Source organism: Lissotriton helveticus, chromosome 2_1 (assembly GCF_964261635.1).
Source record: "Lissotriton helveticus chromosome 2_1, aLisHel1.1, whole genome shotgun sequence".
Lineage (NCBI taxonomy): Eukaryota > Metazoa > Chordata > Amphibia > Caudata > Salamandridae > Lissotriton > Lissotriton helveticus.
The window spans coordinates 990711131-990733328 of record NC_136059.1 but is presented as its reverse complement, the minus strand read 5'-3'; the positions used below and the strand labels follow the sequence as shown (position 1 = coordinate 990733328).

The following is a 22198-nucleotide window of genomic DNA, read 5'->3' as shown; positions in this document are numbered from 1 at the left end:
TTTGTGCCTCTACTGGCTGAGCATTACTGTAGGAATCAAAATCAGAGGCTTGGCTGCAGTTGCATTGTGTGATGAGGAAAATGGCTGTTCTGGGTAATGTGCACAGGCTTTGCAAACACTGTGTCCTCTTAAGCTGCAGAAAGACTGTTTTGGCTGCTGTACAGGTTGTGAGGGCTGTCTCTGGTGTTGGGGGAGATCCTGCAAGTATAATAGGAGCTTCTGGCACTGCTGGTAAAACAGGTGAGCCTGAGAGACCAGACATAAAGAGCATACTGTAGAATGACTGTCAGTGAAGTGGTCTAAAAGCAGAATCGGCCTTTTCACCGAAAGGTCTGGAGCCTTGGCTTGCCTATGAAGGATACCTGCACATCCCCAGAGAATCCTGTGGTAAAACATTGATACATGGCCGCTGATCATTACACTGCTGTCTGTAGCATGTCAGACAACAAACTGTTGTGTCTTGTTAGGCCTCAAGACATAGTTGCATAGTTCTTGTCTGTTTTGGACTGCCTGAGCAAAGTTATTTTGAAATTCATTAGAGTTAGACAGCAAGATCTTCCTGGCCATTTACCATAGGGCACGTGTTTATCGTCCTAGCAGGAAAACACTTTTCACAGGCTGTAGGACACGCTGGCTAAAGAAAAGACTCCTTTGCTGATGTCTTTTGACTCCCTGTCTTTTGACTCGCTGGGTCAGAAAATCTGGCTCACGAGGGGTGGGCCTTTGACGCTTAGCTGAAGGGCTACTTACAAGTGGGGCTGAACATGGCTTAGACCAGGTCACCATTAAATATTCCAACAAAGCATTGTTGAGGGGCAGCAAGGCCTCAAGGGTCACAGGCCACAGCTGTGTTAAAATGTTTGCCTTAGTTCCTATTGCGGATAACTTTAAGTCTTGATTCTTTGCTACTCTGTGGGGTACTGCTGCAAAGGAGGCACTGTCCTCAATGGGGAACATGAAGTCCATTGGAATTCAACATACCTAGGTAAAGGGCAGTCTCAGTACAGTGAGGGGCGGGAGGAGGGGGAAGTAAGCAATTCCTTTTGTAATGAACGTCTTCTTAGTGTGTGATATTTTGAAGCCCTAGAATCTGATCTAAGCAAAGCTTTCAGCCTCTTCTAGTAATGATGTTGAGCCTGAGGCTTGGGATCGTCCACGTTAGGGGGTAACTCTTGGTGATCTGATAATGAGACATAGGGCTGGTGCAGGCCAAACTCTGTTGATGAGATGGTTTTCGGGACCAGATCTAGCGCAGGCACCGCTGGATTGGAGGTTGGCGCTTCCGTGGCCTTAGGCACCAGAGTAGAAGGCTGTGCTGTCCCATGCCAGGACACAGAGCAAGGAACAACCGGGGTCAGTCATCCTCAGGGCTGAATACACAGATGAAAATTCAACTGTTGGCCCCTGTGACTCCATGGAGCCAAAGGTGTCCAGAGGGAGCCAGAAATGACCTAAATCGATGTAGCAAATCTTTCCATGCTCTATCTGCTGTGGTGTAGACAACAGCCCTGGCAATGCGAAGCAGCCAAGACCACCTTTGGGCAGGCTCAGATTCAGGCAGTGGCAGCGAAGCCGGTCCTTGTAGTGCCAACTGCATGACCTCTCTCCGGAGCAAGAATGGCAACATAAGGACAAGTCCCGCTTGTACTTATTGTGCTTCTGGCACAACTTGTTTCTCGACTTATCAGAAGAAGGTAACTTGGAAAGGGAGCAGATACACAGTTTGAAGTGCAACCTACCTCACTTTTTGTGTTCAGCGATATATAGCTTTTGCATCCCACTCTCTGATTACTTCAGGAGAATTTTTTCACAGGACTGCAAGTCAACTCTACACATTGTGCACTTTGTTTTTTCGCTGAAAGAAATATGAAAATAAAATTCTGCTGTTTGTAAAAATCTGACAAAGTTGGAAGTAGAGATATGAATCTGTGTCAAAAGGTGTGGAAAGAAAGGAACTGATGTGATATGTGCCATGCAAGCCCCTGTTCCATTCTTTCTGCCCTCTTCAAATCGTATTTCTTTCTCCACTCCTATCTTTATCAGTCTTCCAAATGATTCCAAATTTTGCAAAAAGGTGTCTTAGGGATCCTATGCCCTCTCTGAAAAAAACAGACTTTAAGCCATGCCAGGACTGCTGCAAGTAGCTGTCGGTCACGGACCCTCGAGGAGGTGTGCCTTTGGCGCCAGGCAGGGCTCCAATGTGCTCTAATCCAACCAAAGGTTATTTGAGATCACAAGGCAAAACAATACATTGCAGAGCATAATAACGGTTGCAACCATTTCAAGTCATGGGCCCAGTCCCGGGTCACAAAGCTGTTCCCATGACTGTTCCCACTCCCAGTCGTGGGGTAAGTCAAAGTTAAAGCATAGGCACAAGAAAGCGAAGCAGGACTTGATCCCTTCTATGGTTTTTCGTGTAGTCTTCAAAATGCCTACTTTTTGAAAACGTTAATATGTGTATTTAATATATGCAAAGGACTTTACTAATGAAAGAGACGCTGAACAAATAACTTGCAATAGTACAGAATTCTATTTTACCACAGCAATCAGACTAAAGGTCTACTGTGACACTAATAAAAAGCCAGTTTTGAAGCGGTCACAACAGTTGATTATTTATTCTTTCTCACAGTATGTCTCTGTAAAGGTGTGTAAACAGCAATAAAATCGACCTTAGATATTGATTAAAGTCCGTTACCTGGGTAATATTCTGCCTATAGTTTTCCAACTCTGTCTTCTTTTGATTTAATTCCTCTGTCAGCTGAGAAATTTCCTGTGTTCTTTTTGTATATTCATCAACAACCTAATGGCAACACAACATATACAAAATGTCAACTCATAAAAGCGTACAAAAATAAACAAACAGTTCTTTAACAAGGACTGGTAAACTGTATTTAGCTTCAAGTTCTACAACACTAATATAAAACTTTTACATGAGGTTTATACAATCTTATCATCAACAGTACAGACTGTGCCTTCTGGAGAACCTACTTAAAATTCTAATGAGAGTCAGAATCTGGCATTTACAGCACATTGTTCGTGCTGTCAAGCATAGTACAACCAAAATCTCAAAACATGGTGTGGGAGGTGGGAAAAAAAGAGCATACTGAAGGATTGAGGCCAGTGAAACAGGAAGCTCTTGATTTCTCTTCATTCAGTAAGGCATCTATTTCATCCAGCGTGTTTGGGAGTGCTTGGAAAGCCTACAAGAGAGAAAAAAAAGTCACTGAAAAGGACATTCTGAGATGATATTTGCCCTCTTTCCAGCCCTCTTACTAATGCATATGAAACAGCATCCTTCACAGAAGGCAGAGGGGTCAATAATTCATTGGCAAACATAAATCCACCCCTCTCTGGATATTAAACTTTGCAGCACAATGAAACAATGTTCAACAGCTTTTTGTGACAAAGAAACGATCTATTGTTTTTCTCTTGCCCATCACACTGAAGAGAACACGTCAGCAAAAGCAAGTGGGCAATAAGATGATTCTTTCTTAACAGCAAAAGGCTGAACCATTTACTCAAACAGTGGCTACTGTTCAGTTTATAAAACATAACTACACGAACTGCTTTCACTGTAATGAGATCTTAAGAAAAGTTGCAGTGTAACAGACTACACATTGGCAAACCTTACAATAAAATATATAGCCATTTCTAGATGAGCCAATGTTTCCTGTTAATCCTTGCTTCAGAGCACAATATCATTGTAGAACAGAGCTACACAAAGTCCATAAACAGTTCATAAGCCTTGTACATTATTATTGATCAATTTAAAGGTTCTCTAACTTCCGACCTCAAAAGGAGAAAAGGCTAAGGTGTCCTTTCTGAAATATGCAGCAGGTTTAAGCGGTTCCATGCCAGGCAATGCATTTTTTCCAAGGACGTTGACGTACCCTCTCCAGCAACTCTGATCAGAAAAAGAGTGAGTGAGAGAGAGAGATATAGAGAAAGATTGATAAGACTGAGTGTGTGAATGTGTGTGTGTGTGAGCCGAAAAAGCAAAGGTCAAAGTAATGTTAGGTGAAGAAAATTTCACTGACATCGTGACATTTGAAACTAAAAAAACACTGACATTCACCAGTTTTAGTGATCTCTATTGATCAAGGGCTAGTGTATCCCTAGCCTGCCCCCTTATTTCTTCTCTTTTTTTAAATAAATTGATAAGTCCCTCGCATACTGTAATGGCTGGCAGAAACATTTTTCTTTATGTTGCTGGCAGGCAAAAAGGAGCGGCTCGCTCTGGTGGGAGAGTCTCTCCTATGGGAGCAAATTGGCTCAAAGGAAAAAAAGCCTCCCCAGACCAATTAGAATGCTCCATTTTTTAAAACTGGGTTGCAAGAGTCCCTCAAACCCAGCCATCCAGATATTAGACTCAATATCTCAAAAACGACTTAACGGATTAACACCAAATCACATAAAGCACTTTCTTTGGACCAAGCTCGAGCTTCATGCCAAATTTGGTGTAATTTTGTTAAGCAGTTTTTGCGGTAGCCCTGTTAAAAAAAAAAAGTCTATGAAAAATGCATGGGTGTTTTGCGTTTTAGGACTCTCCCACTTTTTCCCAACCACCGCTTGACTGATCACCCCCCCCCCCCCAAACTTTCCATGCAGAAAGTAGGCAAAAAAAATAGCACTTTTTTTCGAAAGGTTTGTGGAGATTCATCAAACTAGCTGACCGTTTTAACTATAACTACCCAGTGGCGAACGCCAAAGGGTAAAATATATATTACCTACTGGCAGTCGCCAATAGGTTGTTATAATTAGGATCTAGTTTACATAGGAAAAGCGTTTTTTTGACTTGCCTATATCTTTGGGGCTTTTTTAAGGAAACAAGGGAACCCAAAGGCAATATTAGTAGGGACCTAGGGTGAGGTAATTGTTACTAAAGACAGTGGTCGCTAGACAACAGGTAAAAAACAACTTATCGACATATGCTATATAGACACTATGTTCTTTGTCCAGCTGGACAGAATTTATTTGAAGAATAAGCTTTCTATATACAGTTAGTGACAAAATACAAGTGGAGCGCAACCTGCGACCAACACATACAAAACAGAAAATAGAAGGGAGGGGGTAGAGGCAAGGGGAGGGGTCTGTATTCTAGTGTATTTTAGACAGACTTGATTTTCGTATTAGTACCATTGTGCATTTTATCCATAGTATTTAGTGACATATCGAAGATTCATGGGCTAGGACCTCGTACTAAAGTACCAGGGACCTATATCTTTGGGGCTGGTTGATGAATGTTTGCGAGATGGCCCAAAAAATGCACCACACTTAGTCTAGTTGAGCATGGAATATTTCGGGTGAATCAGTCAAGCAGGGACCAAGAACAAAAAGGGGTAAGGGGAAGGTTAGTGTCAAAAAAGGGCGCTTCTCATGTTTTGATTTTTGGATTTTGAACACAACTACAGCCCGAACTGCTGGATGGAATTACACCAAATTTGGCAGGCTAGCTCTTGGTCCGGAGAGAGTGCTTTTTGTTATTTGATGCAAAGGCGTTCAGTAGTTTCAGAGTTATTAAAGGAAAACAAAATATGTATATAAAGGGAAGCAACCCCTCTGTGAATCCTCCTGATCTAATGCACAGGTCTAAGTGTCTGCCAACACTTCAACCAGGAAGTGCTGGCAGGCAGCCATCTTGGGACTCGGACTCAGCCGACTTCTCTGAGCAGGAAGAATGGGTGGGTCGATAAGGAATCTGAGACTACATCTAGCTGCAGATTCCTGATCTTAGAATCAGCTACTCAAGCAATACCATCATTAGAGGAGGGCTGCGAACTGACCTCACCAAAGATCCCCAAACAGGAGTAGCCTCTGGCCCAAAAGATAGAAAGGGACCAGACCAACCGAAAATGACAGGTGAAGCAAGAGGCTCACCGAGAGGACCGATCCCTAAGAAGGACTATGTGAAACCTGCAGGGAGCAGAAAGCTATAAGAGCGTAAGGACACAGTGTAGAACCAGTACAGAAGCAGCCCCAAAGGGAAAGCAGCCTAAGAAGGAATGGAAAGGGACTAAGAACAAGAGTCCATGATCAAAACAAATGGAAGGAGCGAACACAGCGCGCTCAGCCCTAGCAACACACAAAATGAATAAAAAGCACCCACCGATTGTCAGGGAAACTATCCTGAGAAACAGAATTCGAAAAAATTAACCTCCAATAATTGAATGATGTTGAAAAGAGGAACAGAACAATGAATCCTGAAGGGCATCGCTAGGAAACAACCAGAACTGTAAAGAAAACCGGATTGACATTGGGAACCTTGAAGGTATATAAGGCATCTTCCAAAATAATTTAACATAGACGCTCACTGAGGAAAAGGAAGGAAACCGACAAGTACAACCAAGAAGGCAGAACCAGGTCACCAACAAGGGTGTAGGTAAAAAGCAAAGACGAATACCATATAGATGGCTAGACAACCATATGTGCACCGACCACACACATACATATATCAGGAGTAAAAGACATCTACAAGAGATCCATTCAAGTGACCGGTATATATATGCATTGACATATACATCCAAAGATAAATGTATATAAGGATAAATAGGCGTAGAAAAAACATAGAACTTCCAGTAGACACACAAGTCACACAGGGTAGTGAAAGCATATGCACTCCACCGAAGGTAACATCCTCCGCCAGTAAGCGGGAGGACGAGAAGTGAAGGAACGAAGGGTACCTACTAGAACATAGGTAATCAAGGGAGGACAGAGATGATACATCCTATCGTCGTAAAGAAGAAGTTATGACAGTACACAATACTACTCAAGAGGAAGGTATTGGCACTACAGGAAAACAAGGCTACCCATTCAAGAACCAACACCACCACGTACCGAGGACGGGTGCCGGGAGGCGGTAACAGGAGAAACCAAGGGCAACACAAAGTTGAAGTAGACAATAACATACTGTCAAACCCATGGAAGCCTGAGAAACAGGTGAGAAACCCAAACAGGGCTCTATGGAAACTCAAGAAACAGGTTACAAACTAAAGCCTTAGTTGAAAACTGAGAGTACAGGGTATAAGGGGAACAAACCCAAGGAAGGGGAAGAGGCCTCAAACATCGGAAAACAGTGTGACAGTGCATAAGCAGCGGAAATACGCAGTTGGACAGAAGATAGGATATGCCCAATTAAAAAGTAATGAAATACTCACCAAAAGGAGGGGGGGAATGGCATCTTTCCCAAAGTGAGGAGGAAAAAAGGAGAAAGTAGTCCACCACATAGAAAAACGAGACCACGAAAGGCAGGAGTGGCATACAGAGCTGTGTGAAAGAAAACAGTATCTCCACCCACAAGGAGAAAGGAAGATACGGAATAGAAAGGGAAACCTAGCCTCCTGTGAAAGAAGGATACCAAGACATGGATCAACAAGCAAAGAAAGAGGGTCCCAGGGGAACAAAATGATAAGAACAGCAGACGCAATAGCCACTCCAGGGGTGTGAAGGCAGATATGTATAACCCAGTAAGGGCTATGACCCAATTAGGTAAGTAGGAACACCTAAAGGGTAAAAACAAATGCAACAAACATAAAACTGCTGATAGTTAGCAGCAGGGGCACAATATAGTAGAAAAAGGGTTGGGAAAAAAAATGGCACCCAGGGCAAGAATTTGCCTGCCTGTGTTATGATTATTGCCCACAAGGACAAAAGTAGACAAAATGAAGTTGAAGTCCCTATATGGGATACTAAGTGTATAGGTAGCTCAAAAGCTTCCCCTAAGGCATTCAAATTGAAGTCCCCCAAAAACTGGGAAGAAGGCTAATGTGCATCTGCACAACTTAATAGAATTCCAGACAGAATAAGTCCTTGGGTAGAAAAAATTAAGCAGCAAAAGGAAGCTTTAAGAACAGGACCCCACAAGGCCAAAAAGTAAGATATGTTCCAGAGGGCTGGAAACCAAGTGTGCCACTGACAGAATAATTAGAAGAAAAGCACCTGCAGCAAGAAGGGGAAGGGAAAAAAGTACTTCGCACTACGAAGGCTGATAACAGCTGATACAAGGGGGAAGAATTTGCCCTGACAACCTTGTACAACAACACAGTTTAGAATCCGCACCACCATGACCATCTCTGAACCAGTGTAAAGCTGAGTCGGCATGCGCCCCAAAAAGAGAGGTGCCATCACAAGGTATGTCAATCAAAGTAGTTTGCACAGCCTCCGAAAACCTAAAAGCAAGCAACAATGCACGCCCTCACAGGGCTATGGAAGAGGCCACAGCCCAGCCAACAGAATTGGTGGTATCCATGCCACTGCTGACGCAACGGTTGGCAGTTTGTTGACCATCTCAAACCAATGGAACAAGGGCATTCTGGGCTTCCTCCAGAAGGTAGGGCAAGAGGCATTTCACTGAGTCCCACAAGCCATGGGAGAAGTGGGCGAGGACACAAGAAGTGTTCAGAGACCGCGGGGCTACGCTAGGAGGAGAGAAAATACGCCTACCACAAGCATCAAGTATCTTGGCCTCTCTATCCTGAGGGACAGGAGGGATAAAATTAATATTTTGGGTGGCTAAAGCAGCGAGTACCACAAAGCTCTGAATAGATGGATGTCTAAGGAGACAGGACAGATCTTCCAGGGCCAGTGATGCCGATGAGAAATCGAGCAATCCACAGGGAGCCCTGTTTCAGGCTTAGCGCACGCACCCAACAGGATATCAAAAAGATATTCACTATAAGGAAGGACAGGCTCCATGTTAGACTAGTCAGGAAGTTGTAAATTCAATACAATTGAAACTTGATTGAGCATGTCAGCCAGAGAAGAACTCGCCTCCATAGCCAAACCAGGAGCAGACAAGAGGCTGGAAAAGATTCTAAGCCACTGGCGTCACCCAGGTCAAGTAACCAGCTAGACTGCATAGCGGGTGGAAACATGTCCAAAATGGGATGGAGACACACCACACCTTCCTCGGTACCTTCACAACCATGGTCCTCAGAAGGATAAACCAGAGGAAGGGCTCCAGAATAGAGGAAAAGAATCCAAGACGAGGGCCTACATTGGCATCGCTTCCAACGCCGTAACCAAAGTCGGTCGGCGGCAAGAAGGCAACGTCCCAACATCAGAAGGGGCGTCGATTGGTGCGCTGTGCCATTGTCCTTCTCTCTAAGTTGTATGTGGGGTGGTTTGCTAGAGCGTGAAACCAATCGTTGATCGGTGATAAGTGTTCCGCCCAGTAATAAGCATCGATATTCGACAGGGAGATCCCCCCATTGTACTGGTTCCTTTGCAAGGTACTTAGGGCTATCCTGGATTGTCTCCCCAACCAGAGCAGTGACCTCAGCTCAGCATTTATGTCTTTAAAAACCTGCCGGGGAGCGGGAAATATTCATTTTGTATGGCATACAGGAACCGCGGTACTGTTATCAATTTAAACATTGCAGCAAGCCCTAATATCGTGAGGGAGAGCGTCCTCCACCTAACAGCGTCATCAACAAAGTTTGCGAGCACCCGCTTGACGTTTCTCTGGTATGAGAGGTTTCTATCCAAAGTTATATATATCCCTAGATATGTAAACCCTTCGGCCGTGACCCTAAGAGCACCGGGCAAGAGGGGCCAGCCCTATCCCCGTCTGGGGGTATATAAGATCGACTGATGCCAGTTTATCTTGTAACCTGCATGGGCGCCATAGCAGCTCAACAGGGTAAACAGCACCGGGATCGTAGTGGCAGGGTGGGTGACATACAAGAGGACGTCATCCGCATATAGCGATATTTTTTCCTCATACGTGTCTGTCTGCTCAATTTTAAACCCCCTTATTTCTTTTTCCTGTCTAATTTCACATGCCACTATTTCTATAGTAAGGGCAAAGAGCAACGGGGACAGGGGACATACCTGCCGGGTCCCTCTTCTTATGGGGAAATCCTCTGACAGTACCCCATTTACTTTGACTCTGGCTCGTGGGTCTGTATAGAGGAGTCTCACCCACTTGCCTAAAACCTACAAATCGGAGGTTGTTGCGTCTTGCCCTGTTTTCTGAGTCGTCCACCTTCCATAACAACTGCTTATGCGACGACTGAAGTTCCGCCATACCTTTTCTCACCTCCTGTAATTTGTCTTTGGCCTCCCCCAGTCTCGTTTCCGATTCCTTCACTCTGTCTGCTAGATTTCTAAGATCCCGCCGTTCCGATCTTGTTCTCCAGGGCTTCGCGGGAGGCCTGGATTGCGTTCATAAGCAGGGCTGTGTCCGAACTAGTAGCCGCAGAGTCTTCATCCGGTGTGGGTCGACTTGGTATAGCGGTCCAGTGTGCCCTGCCGGGGGGGTTTAGGGTCCTTGTCCTTTATCCTGCCCATAGTGCGCTGCGCCGTATCCCACACCTTGAAGGACTGGTCTTTCTGGATGTTGTCCAACCCAATGCTCCCCTTCGCCTCCTCTAGGACCTTCACCAGGCAGTCCCTCTGCCACCACTTGATAGCGTGCTCCTCCGCCAAGCCTCCGCCCCCACCTCCAGCAAGCACCCTCCCCAGCGTTTCAGCCTCGGGAAGGGGTTAGGGCGGGCAGGGTGCGGTGTGGTGTGGTGGGCCGCCCGGTCTGGGCACTCGTTCAGTCAAATCCACAGGGCCGGGATGAAATCGCGCCGCGCTGTCTCCATGCTCACTTGCCAAGTCTCTCACAACCCATGCGGCCCCCGGGGGGTCTCTGTCGGGTTGACTAGTCGGGACAAGCCTGTCGTCACTAATAGTGCCACTAGTCCGCATTGCCCCAGGAGTCCCAGACGTCCGAGCAGCAGATCACCAGCATGCCTGGGCCTCGCTGCCCTCCAAATCTGTGCCCTGCAGGATGGCGAGGGGGACTCCGCCACTCCAGACAGGCAGTCTCTGCAGGCCCTCCTCACCGAGGCCCCGGGGGGTCCCCGTCTCAGATTGCGCCCGGGCTCCAGTCAGTCCCCCCGTTTACTGGCCGAGTGGAAGGCAGCCAGCTCACCCCTCGTTCCTCCGGCACTGCACCTCTCCTTTCAAGCCCCGCATACTTCGGCATCAGCCCCCGCCTCTACCAGCTGCGTAGTCCTGACCGGCGGCAGGCCGTGATTTTTACATCCGCTCTGCTGCTCTCGTCCCGGCGCCCCCCCCCCTCAACGGGGTCCGACGATAGGCGTCTGCGGGGCCCTCCGCACCCCCCCAAGGGCAATTGGCGTCCAGGCGGGGAGGCTCTTCGGGGCACCCCCAGCTCCGCCGGGCTCCGAAGCGGCCAGTCGTGCCGCCTCCGTTCTCAGCGAGCCCGGTGCACCATCTTGGGTCCCGCTAGCGGACCTCCAGGCCGGCCCGCACCGCTGCAGAATACGAGACTGCCACAGCCTCCTCTTGCAGTCTTCCGATGCCGGAGGGGATATTGGACCCCCAGGGATCAAATTATGTAGGTTTCCGGGACCTTAGGCCCCCTTTATCACACGTCGGATCACTTTTCTGCACCGGAGCTGTGCAGACTCACGTCTCACTCCGCCATGCATGCTGCTGGACACGCCCCCCCTTGCCCCCCCTAAATGCTTATTCTTAACTATAACAAGCCTGAAACCTTGGGGGTTTTTTTCAGTGAATTTCAAAGGCTTTTTAAATACTAATTTCTAACTTTAACCTAACTGAAACCTATGGTTTTTAAGTGAATTTCAAAGCTTTTTTAAATGCTAGTTTCTAACTATGCCTACAGAGGTAGGACATGTGAAGAAAGAAGAAAAAACAGACAGAAAGAAGAAAAAGAAATGCAGAAAGAAGCAACAGAAGTCCTCCAAGACGAAGAAAAGTGCAGGAAGAAGGAAGACGTGCAGAAAGAACAAACAGAGGAGCAGAAAGAGGCCTTGTTGCAAAATCATTGTGTACCCTCAACTTTTTCAGATGGGTACTGGTGGTAACTGACTGACTAACCAGTCCTAGAGCCAGTGCTATGCTAAAAAAAACACTTAGAATACAGTTAAAACACCTAAATACACTAGGGAACACTATGCATTGGGGTACCCCTGTTATTAGCATAACCTCTTCTGTAAGTCCCTAGTATATAATAGGGCAGGTGGATTAAATATACCTCTTAAAACACGCCACAGTGTGCGTTTGCAGACTGGTGAAGGGAGGGGGGTGGCTGAGCTGAGGTGTCCAAACATGCCCTGTGGCCGTTTTAACTTGGGGGATAAAGTCCCCTTGAATCCTGAGTGTCCCTTGGGTACAACTAGCCCATCAGGTACCTCTAGTTAGTACCACAGAGCTTCGTTGGAGAGACAATGTGCACGTCATGCTTCACCTCTCTGCAACGCAGCGCAGTGGCGCTTACCGGAAGCACCTGGTGGACTAGTTGGCCTCAGGTTTGAAGGGGAATTATTTCCCCAACTTAAAACACGTCATAGGGCGTTTTTCCACATGTCACCTCAGGCCCCCGACCCCTCCCTTCCCCACTGTGTAAACAAGCCTGAGGCCATTTTAAGTTGGGAAATTAACTCCCCTTGAATCCTGAGGGTCCCTAGGTGCAAATTAGCCCACTAGGTACGTCCAGTAAGCCCCATTGCAGAGAGGTGTAAAAAGGGGCACCGCAATGTCAATTAAGTTGTCCCCCCGGGGGTGGGGATGACGGTCCCCAGGGCTCGGGGGGGGATGGGGCCTTAGAGGCCCCCCTAACATTAAACTATTAAGCCACGGGGGTGGTCCACGGGGCAGTGTGGGGGGATTAGGCTCCCCCCAAACTTTATTTTCAACATGCCCCTGGGACTTGGCCCCTCCCCCCCGGGGGCTAATTAGCATCGAAGCGTGGGAGAGGGCGCGTCTTTTTTTTTTTTTTTTTAATTGGCAGGATCCGCACACCCTGCGCGGATTTTGCAGATTTAAAAAAAAAAAAAAAAGGTGTTTCTACCTTGCCCCTTGTTTGCGTTTTTCGAGGGTTTTTTCTACTTTCTTGTGGCAAAATGGCAAGTTTTGTGGACATCAAATCCCAACAAAATTATTTCGCTTTTAAAACTGACACTTGACGTTGCATGGGGATAGACAGCTGTAGTGCAATTTTGTCTCAGTCTTCAGCTGTTCCTTAATTTCCTTCTTTTTTTGCATCTGATTTTAAAGCATTTGATTGGTATTTGACATTTTAAGCACTTTTGATTCCCAATGGTTTTTGCACCTAGGATGTTTTTCTTTTTGGGTATAATCAAATTCACCTGCCTGACTTTTGAGGGCACATCTAAGTGGTCAGAATTACTTTACATTACATATTGTTACTTTAGTCATCAATTGAATGGCTCCATTGTGGGGGCATGAGAGAAGGGATTAAGTCCCTATTGCTTCATGTTGAATCATATTTGAAGCTATATGGTTGTTTTTCCACCCAAAGTATAAGTAAAAGCCAATGTGCTGTCTGAAATTTTGCACTGGGGGCTGCTTTATCTGAGCCCTCACTCTCATTTAATGAAGCCCTGACTGACACCCTTATGGATATCCGGGCAAAGCCCTGCTCTTGCTTGCCAGTACACAGACCGGTTGCCAGATGCCATAGGGTGGCACTAGATGACCTTTACTTTCGTACTCTGCATTCAAATCCTGAGAGTGCGGTTGTTCAAGCTTCCACCAGTATGGTTAAGCCTAATGCGTTTCCTACAACCACTCTGGACATGGCGTTGAAAAGGACTAAGGTGTCCATTAAACTGATGTTCACCTCTGCCAGCATGTTTTTGCATTTAGTCCATGGTGTCTGCCAGTTAGGCCATCATCTGCACGCCCTTTGAGATATGCCCATCAAGGTCTTGCTATCCGTTCCAGAGGAGTTCTGATCTTCTTTGGCTCAAACCATTCAGGATAGCCAGAGTACAGCTAAATGTCATCTGGGCTGGCCTGTACATTACTGACTGCTTGGGGTATGCAGTGAGCACTAGTGGGGTGCTATGTCTACACGTGTATATGAGATACACTGGCTTGTCTGGGGACACCTGGTGTCCCTAATGGATATGCCTTTTGATGGCCCTGTTTTTTGGCAATAAGGCTGATTTTGCCCATGAATGATTTAAGGAAGCAGATCCACACCATATTCCTTGATCCTCTCAACCCCTGGACCTCTTTGCCAATGCTTGTTTTGCAAATGCTGTGCAGCATCGGCAAAAATAACATTTTATGTTTGTAAATATATAGTTTTGGTAATACTGCAAAAGTAATGTTAAACAACATGCATGGTTTGTAAAGAGTGACTTTAGGAAACAATGTACTTGTAAATATAACTATAGTTTTAAAAGTTTGTTTAGTAGTAGTACAAAATTGTACAGGTGCAGTTAGAGTATTTTTTTTGTTCATAATTATTTTTGACATTGGTTAGTACATTTGTGTATATTATTTGCAGTTTCATGTTGTTAGAAATGGGGGTCTTTAGTTGGCAGGTGGTTATCCTATGCGAATAGGGACCCTTCTTCCTATTCCGGATAAGGGGTATACACTACTGAAATAACCCCTGCTCACCCCCTTGGTGGCTTGGCACAAGCAGTTAGGCTTATCTCAGAGGCAGTGTGTAAAGTATTTGCACCTAACCAACAGTTATGCAGTGAAAACACAACAAAAGGACGCCACACCGGTTTTAGAAATCATAACCAATATTTTATCTGTGCAAACAAGACCAAAAAGAATAGAAATCCACACTACAGTGCTCAGGAATCTCAATAATCAAAGATTTGATTAAAATACAGTTACTTGAAGTTGATAGTTCAGTCTGGGGCTATCACAGTGTTGTGAACAACAAATTCAAACAGTTCTAACTGACCACGGCATCACAGGCCAGCTACGGTGTCGGAGGATGAGCAAAACAGTGCCTTTAGAAATGCAGGGTGTCGGCAACCTCTTGTTGAGCTCAGAAGAGCTGTGTCGGTTCCAGAAGTTGGTGCAGGAGTTCTCAGGCCCTTGAAGTTACACAGGTAGCTGTTCAAACTCCACGTGGTCGAAGTCGGGATCGCCAGCATCGGCAGGTGTCAGGCTGGGGTACGAGATACAGCGGCGCGGCGTGCCCTCAGGTTGTGGTGCAGTCAGCGGCTTGGCGATGGTCGTCCAGTGGCGTCAGTAAGACAAGGGCTGCGGTGCTTGACGCGGTGCTGACAGGTCACGGTGCAAGCAGTGGCATCGCCGTTGCTGATGCGCTCTCATCGGCTGATAAACTGGAGTCGATGGTGCCGGCGTCGTAGGCCAAGGTTGGTGTGCGGGATGGGGGCGGTGCGTCATGTGACTTATGAGCAGTGCAAGCAGCGGCGTCGATGTCGGAGGAGGACGTCCTCAGCGGGGGTACCAGGACGGCAGAGTGATGAGAGGCTGTGCGAAGTGCGGTGCCCACAGGTTGCAGTGCAAGCAGCGGCTCGGTGGCCGTGGTGAATGGCGTCGTCGGTGAGACCAGGGTTGCGGTGCGTAGTGCGGCGGTGTCCTTGGTGGTGTCATCAGGACACGGAGCTGGCAGCGGCAGCATTGACGGCATCAGGTTGCTTTTTCTTCTGTTGCAGCACAAAACACACAGTTTCTAGTGCTAATAGCAGATGAACTTGAAGTCTTTGCCTTTCCTGAGACTTCTTGAACAGGGGGAAAGTTCTACCTCAAGCCCTTGGAGAAACTCACAAAAAGAAGTTGTAGAAAGTTCAGTCCAGTCCTTTCACTGAGCAAGACAGAAGCAGCCACTTCAGGCCAACACAGCAAAGCACACAGCAAAGTGGTAGTTCCTCATCACAGCTTCTCCAGCTCTTCTTCTTGGCAGTCTTCTTGGTTCAAAAGAGTTCATAAATTCTGGGGTCTGGGCCCCCATATTTATACCTCATTTCCCTTTGTTCTCTAGTGGCAGAGTGTGTCTGCTCAGTCGAAACCAGTTCTGTCCTCTCTGGCTCAGATTCCCAGCAGGAGGTGGAGAAACCATTTTTCAAGGCAGAGCAGGCCTATTCAGACGCAAAGGAAATCTCCACCCACTACTCTAAATGAAGCCCAGGTCTCTTCAGCCCAGCCCTGACTCATCCAGGAGAAGGACACACCTCAACCCCCCCAGTGGCTGTTTGAAGAGAACGCACATCCCCAGCACCTGTCACTCCAAAGCCAGACAGTTAATCCACAACCCAGCAGAGGCACATAGGATGGCTAAGCAAGAAAATACCCACTTTGTAAAAGTGGTATTTTCAAACACAACATAAAAATCATCTTTACTAAAAGATACATTTTTACATTCAGAGTTCAGGGATACTAAACTCCATTTCTCCATCTTATCTCAATGGGAATTTATGTGTGTAAGATGTTACAAAGTATCTCCCATTCTATCCTATGGAATAGATAGCCTTTCAATAGTGAAAAGCTAAATATATTGTATTTCACTGTCAGGACAGGTCACACGCATTAGTACATGTCCTACCTTTCACATACACTGCACCCTGCCCATAGGTGTACCTTGGGCCTATCTTAGGGGTGATGTACATGTAATAAAAGGGAAGGTTAGGACCCAGCAACTGGGTGCACTTGCCAGGTCGACATGGCAGAAAAGACTGAGCGCAGACATTGCAGTGGCAGATCTGAGATACCTTTATAGGGCTACTCCTGCGGGTGGCACAATCAGTGCTGCAGGCCCACTAGTAGCATTTGATTTACAGACCATGGCACTCTCAGTGCACTTAACTAGGGACTTAACAGTAAATCAAATACGCCAATCATGGAAACACAAATCCCTAATACAATTTACAATAGGAGCACTTGCACTTTAACACTGAACAGCAGTGAGAAAGTGCACAGAGAAACTAAACCAGCACAACCAGAGTCAAAACCAGACGGTCAGAAAGCAACATGACAGGGGAAACATGCAAAAAGATGCCAGGTCTAACACATGTTATATTTAATGGAAGCATAAGCAATACGTATGCAGAGAAGCTAAATATTTCCAATGGCTTTAATGAATATGCCCCACTTTTGACTAATACTGTTACCAAGTCCCTAAACACTTGCATTGGCTTTAGATGGTAATCTTTCCACAGTTCTGTGATATAGGACGGCCTAGAGGGATAATAGTTCCAACAGATATTGAAATATTTTCAAACGTTCACATGTAATCAGGGGTCTAGCTCCCACGGATGCAGCAGGTGCAGTGGCACCAGGGCCCACTGAATCCTGATAATTACTGTATGTTATGGACTACAACAGTAGGCCTGCTTGCACCAGGGCCCATGGCTTCCTTGCTACGCTAGTGCATGTAATGTTTACTTGGTCATTGTGATGATTGCCCGCTTTGAAATGAACCTGTTATTGGAACATAAAGGGCCTGACATTAGCCTTCTTACCATTTAATAATGGTAAACAACTGATTAGAGTTAGTACTAAATGATTTTGTGGCGCACTAACGTATGCTGAGCTTTGACTTAATGTTTACATCATGCGCCCAAACTTATCTTTTATGTTGCTGTTACTATTAGAGTTAGTACTAAATGATTTTGTGGCGCACTAACGTATGCTGAGCTTTGACTTAATGTTTACATCATGCGCCCAAACTTACCTTTTATGTTGCTGTTACTATGTGCGTGTTGTTTGTGTTTGCGGTTGTTTTAAAGACAAGCTCATGTTTAGGCAAACCATTTAAACTTTATGTCAAAGCTGAGCACATGTGAGTGCCCCAAAAAAGCATTTTCCGGTGTAACTCTAATGATTCTGTGTTCAAAATTAAATGTGATTCCGCTTCATGGTAGGCTTTACTACCTACTACAAAGGTTATTTCAAGGCAGACAGTGATCGTGAGCACAAAGTAAAAATTACTGAAAACTTTCGGAAATATTGATGCGCCCTGAGGAAATATCACCTCAAAACTGACCTTGAGCAGGCGGACGGTGTAAAGATTACCTACATAGAAACAACATTACTTAAAAGTCGTACTCTTTACCAGCCAGACAAACCTATTCATGAAAACGTCTCAAATTTAGATGCGTGATGTAAACAGTAACATCGGTTAAAAAGAGGCAGGTCAGTTCCCAAAAGTCTAACATTAAAACACATAAGCAAACAGCATGGAAGTTAAGATTATGGTGCACTAGCCAATTACGGAGCCGGTAAAAAAGTGACATTAAGACAACAAACGGTAAGCAATGGGTGGACTCCAAGCCCTTTTCTCTATACAACAGTGTCTCGCTAGCGCATGCACTCGCAGGCTCGACCCTAAAAACCACAATCAACAAGCATTTGCAAAGCAACGGTCTCGCCTTTAGGAAACTTTAAAGTATATAGCCATGCAGCACATTATCCTGGGTGTTATATTAACTCTTCTCATTTAGCCTTACACAACTGCTATAACTGGATGAAAAGATCATTTGCTCTCAGTGGGGCACCATGGAAAGGAGTTAAGGTACTGTTAGTCCCAAACAATAAAGTTTTACAAAAACTAATATACATTGACAAAGTGAAAATTGGTTAACAGCGATGTTTGAAGCGCACACATTGGTCGAAGGAGGCAGTGCGTATCACGTGACCCCTCTTGTGGTCTGACTGGATACTGTGAGCTTTGGGCGAATGCTGTTGTAGTCTATGGGCTTTGCAAGATTGAGAAGATTGTTCTTGTGTCCTAGCAGGGCTGTGGTGTCTGACATGGCTTTTCATGTGATCACGGACCACAGTATCTGCTTTTGTAGTGAAAGGGGGGACTGCTGTCCACAGGTGTTAAATCGTACCTCTAAGGAAAGACGCAGAGCCAGGAGTATCGTAGGACACGTCTTTATTTCTTGGTGTCTACGTTCTAACTGACTTTCCCCTCTACTTCCTGTTTCCTCTGCCCCCTTCCTGTCTCGCCTGCCCTGTCCTAAAGTAAGGTCAGGCAGCGACGACATGACATCTCCCCCTTTTGTACAAACAGCCTTACTGTCTCTTAGAGTTCTTCAATGAGACGCGCTGGTCGTTTGATGTGTCTGCGTGGGCGGTCGGGCTGTTTCAGTTCTGGTGTCCGGTGATCCCCGGTATCTTCATGTCTTTCTGGACTGAAACGGTCTAGGTCACTGTTCTCACTCTGAGTCAGGGAATCAGCACTGTAGTCGTGAATTCGGGTTCCTTCATGACCAGTGGAGGTGCATCTCTTAAAGTGTGATATGTTCCGCGATATTCGTTTGTGGTCAGCCTCCGCTGTAATCATGGTTCCTTTCCGACTGGAGACTCGCAGGGGGTGATTGAGATATCGGCTGTCTGCTTTAGTTATGCGATCACGTCTGACCATCACCCAATCTCCTTCTTGGATGTCTGCATGTTTTGCATGTCTCCGATTGTCGGCGTAGATTTTCATCTTCAGTTTCTTGTCGTGGTCTAGCTTGACCAATGTGCTATGGTCAGTGGTCGTCACTTGAAGTTTTGAAACATTGTTCAGGCCCGGTAGCCGGGTGCGAGGGACTCGACCAAGCATTAGCGTGGCCAGGCATGGATTTGTGGTGCGATATGCTCGCAGCACTTCATTCAGCACTTGTTGTGTGTCGTAGTGGGCAAGTTCGGCCTGCTGGACTGCTTTCTTGAGTGTCCCCATAAACCGCTCCACCATGCCATTGGCTTGGGGCCATAGCGGTGTTATTTTCCTGTGCTTGAAATTGAGATGGTTTGCTAATTCAGCAAATTCATGGCCGCTGAACGGTGGTCCATTGTCTGATTTGACTCTTGCAGGAATGCCCCATGCTGCGAAGGTTTCATCGAGGATCGGGATTACCGCTGACGCCTTGGTAGGAGTTACTTGATGTGCGATGGGGAATCGCGAGTATTCGTCCATGATGACGACAATGTATTTACCCGATTTCAGAGGACCGAAGAAGTCGATGGCCACTTGCTGCCATACCTCGTCTGGTAAGTCTGACATCTGCAACAGGGCCGGTGGTTCGTCACGACCCACTAGCTGGCACGAGGTGCAGTCCTTGAGTGTGTTTTCCACCATCTGGTCAAGTGACGGGAACCAGACTCGTTCTCGGAGTGCTTTCTTGGTGGCAACTATCCCTCGATGACCTTCGTGAGCCAGATTGATGACTCCTTGCCGTAATTTCAGGGGAATTACTATCCTCCCCCCTCGCAGCAGTAGCCCATCCGTGCTGATTGATAGCTCCTCTCGGATATGTTTGAAAGCCGCAAGTTCATGATCAGAATGTTGAGAGGTGTCTTGGAGGTGTCTCCATGAATTGGTACGTATACGATCCACGATGTCTTGAAATGTGGGGTCTTGAGTGGATGCTTCACGGATTGCCTCTAGCGGTACGGTGGGAGGACAAGCATTGTCAATGACGAAATGAAAATACTCTTCTGCCATAGAGCACTGTTCCTTGACATGTGGTTGAGGGTGCAGAGACATAATCCGCTGGGTTCTCTGATTTCCCTGGTTTATGAATGATGGTGTAAACATAGTCTTGTAAACGCAGTCCCCATCTTTCGATGCGCGGGGGCATCTTGGCCATGGGGTTTCCGAATATCGTGACAAGGGCCTGGTGATCAGTGATGAGAGTGAAGTGCTTCCCATACACGAACAGGTGAAAGTGTTCGCAGGCCCATACGACCGCAAGACTCTCCTTCTCAGGCTGTGAGTATGCCTTTTCAGTGTCAGTAAGGCTGCGGCTAGCATACGCGACTATATGCCGTTGATCAGAGTCGTCACGATATTGTGCAAGGATAGCACCCAGACCCACTGGGCTAGCGTCAACAGTTACCCCAGTCTTTCGTTTGGTGTCAAAATATGCAAGGTTGATGGCCGAACCCACAGCCTTCTTGATTTTGTTGAAAGCATTTTCGCAGGCAGGTGTCCACTGGAATGACTGGCCCTGACGGGTGAGTTCTCTGAGTGGGTAGCTAATGGCCGCATAGTCTTTGATATAGCGGGCGCAGTAGCTTGCCATCCCAAGGAATGATCGGAGATCGCTGACGTCTTGTGGCTGTGGGGTATCTGCAAGGGCTGACACTTTTTCCGGGTCAGGTTTCATGCCTTCTTTGGAGAAGATGTGAGCATAAAATTTCAGAGTTGATTTGTGAAATTCACATTTGTCAGGGTTCAGAGTGAGATTGGCGTTTAGTAGGGCGTGGCAGACTCTGTCTGGAGCTGTGTTGTGTTCAGTCTGATCGCTTCCAAATACCAGGATATCATCGCTGTAATTGAAAGCGTTTGGGATGCCTTGGATCACTCGACGGACGGCTTCTTCGAAGATCTCGGCGGCCGAGGATATCCTGAAATTAAGGCGCTTGTAACGGAAGAGTCCTTGGTGGGTCGTGAATGTTGTGATGTATCGTGATTTTTCGTGCAGTTCTAATTGGTGATAGCCCTTGTTAAGGTCCAATTTTGAGAAGACTGTCGCTCCGTTGAGGCGAGTGATCATATCACTAATGTGGGGTCCCGGATGTCGCTCCCTTTCGATGGCTAGGTTGGGCGCACGCATGTCAACGCACAAGCGCACTTTGTTGCCCTGCCCCTTCTTAGGTACTACTACTACTGGTGACACCCAGTGAGTGGGTCCTGAGGAGCGTTCAATGATATCTGCCCTTAACAGGTCTTGCAGTTCATCATCTACCGCCTGCTGCAGATGAAATGTACCTTTCGGTGGTGTTGCGCTACAGGCGTTACTTGTTCATCAATGTGTAATTTGACTTTGAATTGATTGAGTTTTCCCAGACCCTTGAAGAGATTTGGGAATTTGTTTACAATGTCTGGGGCATCTTCTATCATATAGAGGAGGTCTACAAGACGCAACCGTTCTGCCGTTGGCAAACTGAGGAGGCAATCAGCTGCATCCAATAAGCTTGGATTTGCCGGTCTTTGTAAGTTAGTGTGGTGTTGAATCGGCCTAGGCATGGCAGCGGTTTCCTGGTCATCCAGGTATAGACCCGGACTGCTGCTGGCTCTAATTTCGGTCTGGGATTCATGCTTTGGCACTCAAGGGTGCAGATGTAGTTCAGAGACGCTCCCGAGTCGAGCATGAATTTTGCAGGGTGATTCCCTATTTTGATGTCTAATTTGGGATACTTTTTTAATCGGTCCGGATCTGACACCATGCATATATATTCGTCACTATTTTGTGACACAGGTGTGTGTGGTGACGATTCTCTGGAAGTTGATCTGCGAGACTGATATGAGCTGGCTCAACGACTGCTCGACCTAGACGAGCTGGAGGAGCGTCCTTCTCTCCCTTTGATCGCTCGAGCATGGTGGCGCGTGGTTGGCCGTGACGTGGTCGTTTTCCATTCAGAACGTCGTGCTTGACAGGCGGCTTCGAAATGATTGTCCCGTCCACAACGATGGCATTGTTGACCAATG

General features: G+C 46.5%; 1 protein-coding gene across 1 annotated transcript in view; it reads right to left on the bottom strand.

Annotated features, from left to right (window-relative positions):
- The window catches only part of SMC5 (structural maintenance of chromosomes 5), a 699122-nt gene that overhangs the window by 184569 nt on the left and 492355 nt on the right, over positions 1-22198 (bottom strand). Inside the window, exons 19-20 of the mRNA XM_078675750.1 lie at positions 3105-3200; positions 2696-2800 (exon numbers count right to left, since the gene is read on the bottom strand). Of these exons, the coding sequence (XP_078531876.1) occupies positions 2696-2800; positions 3105-3200 (201 nt within the window). The remainder of the gene's footprint in view (positions 1-2695; positions 2801-3104; positions 3201-22198) is intronic.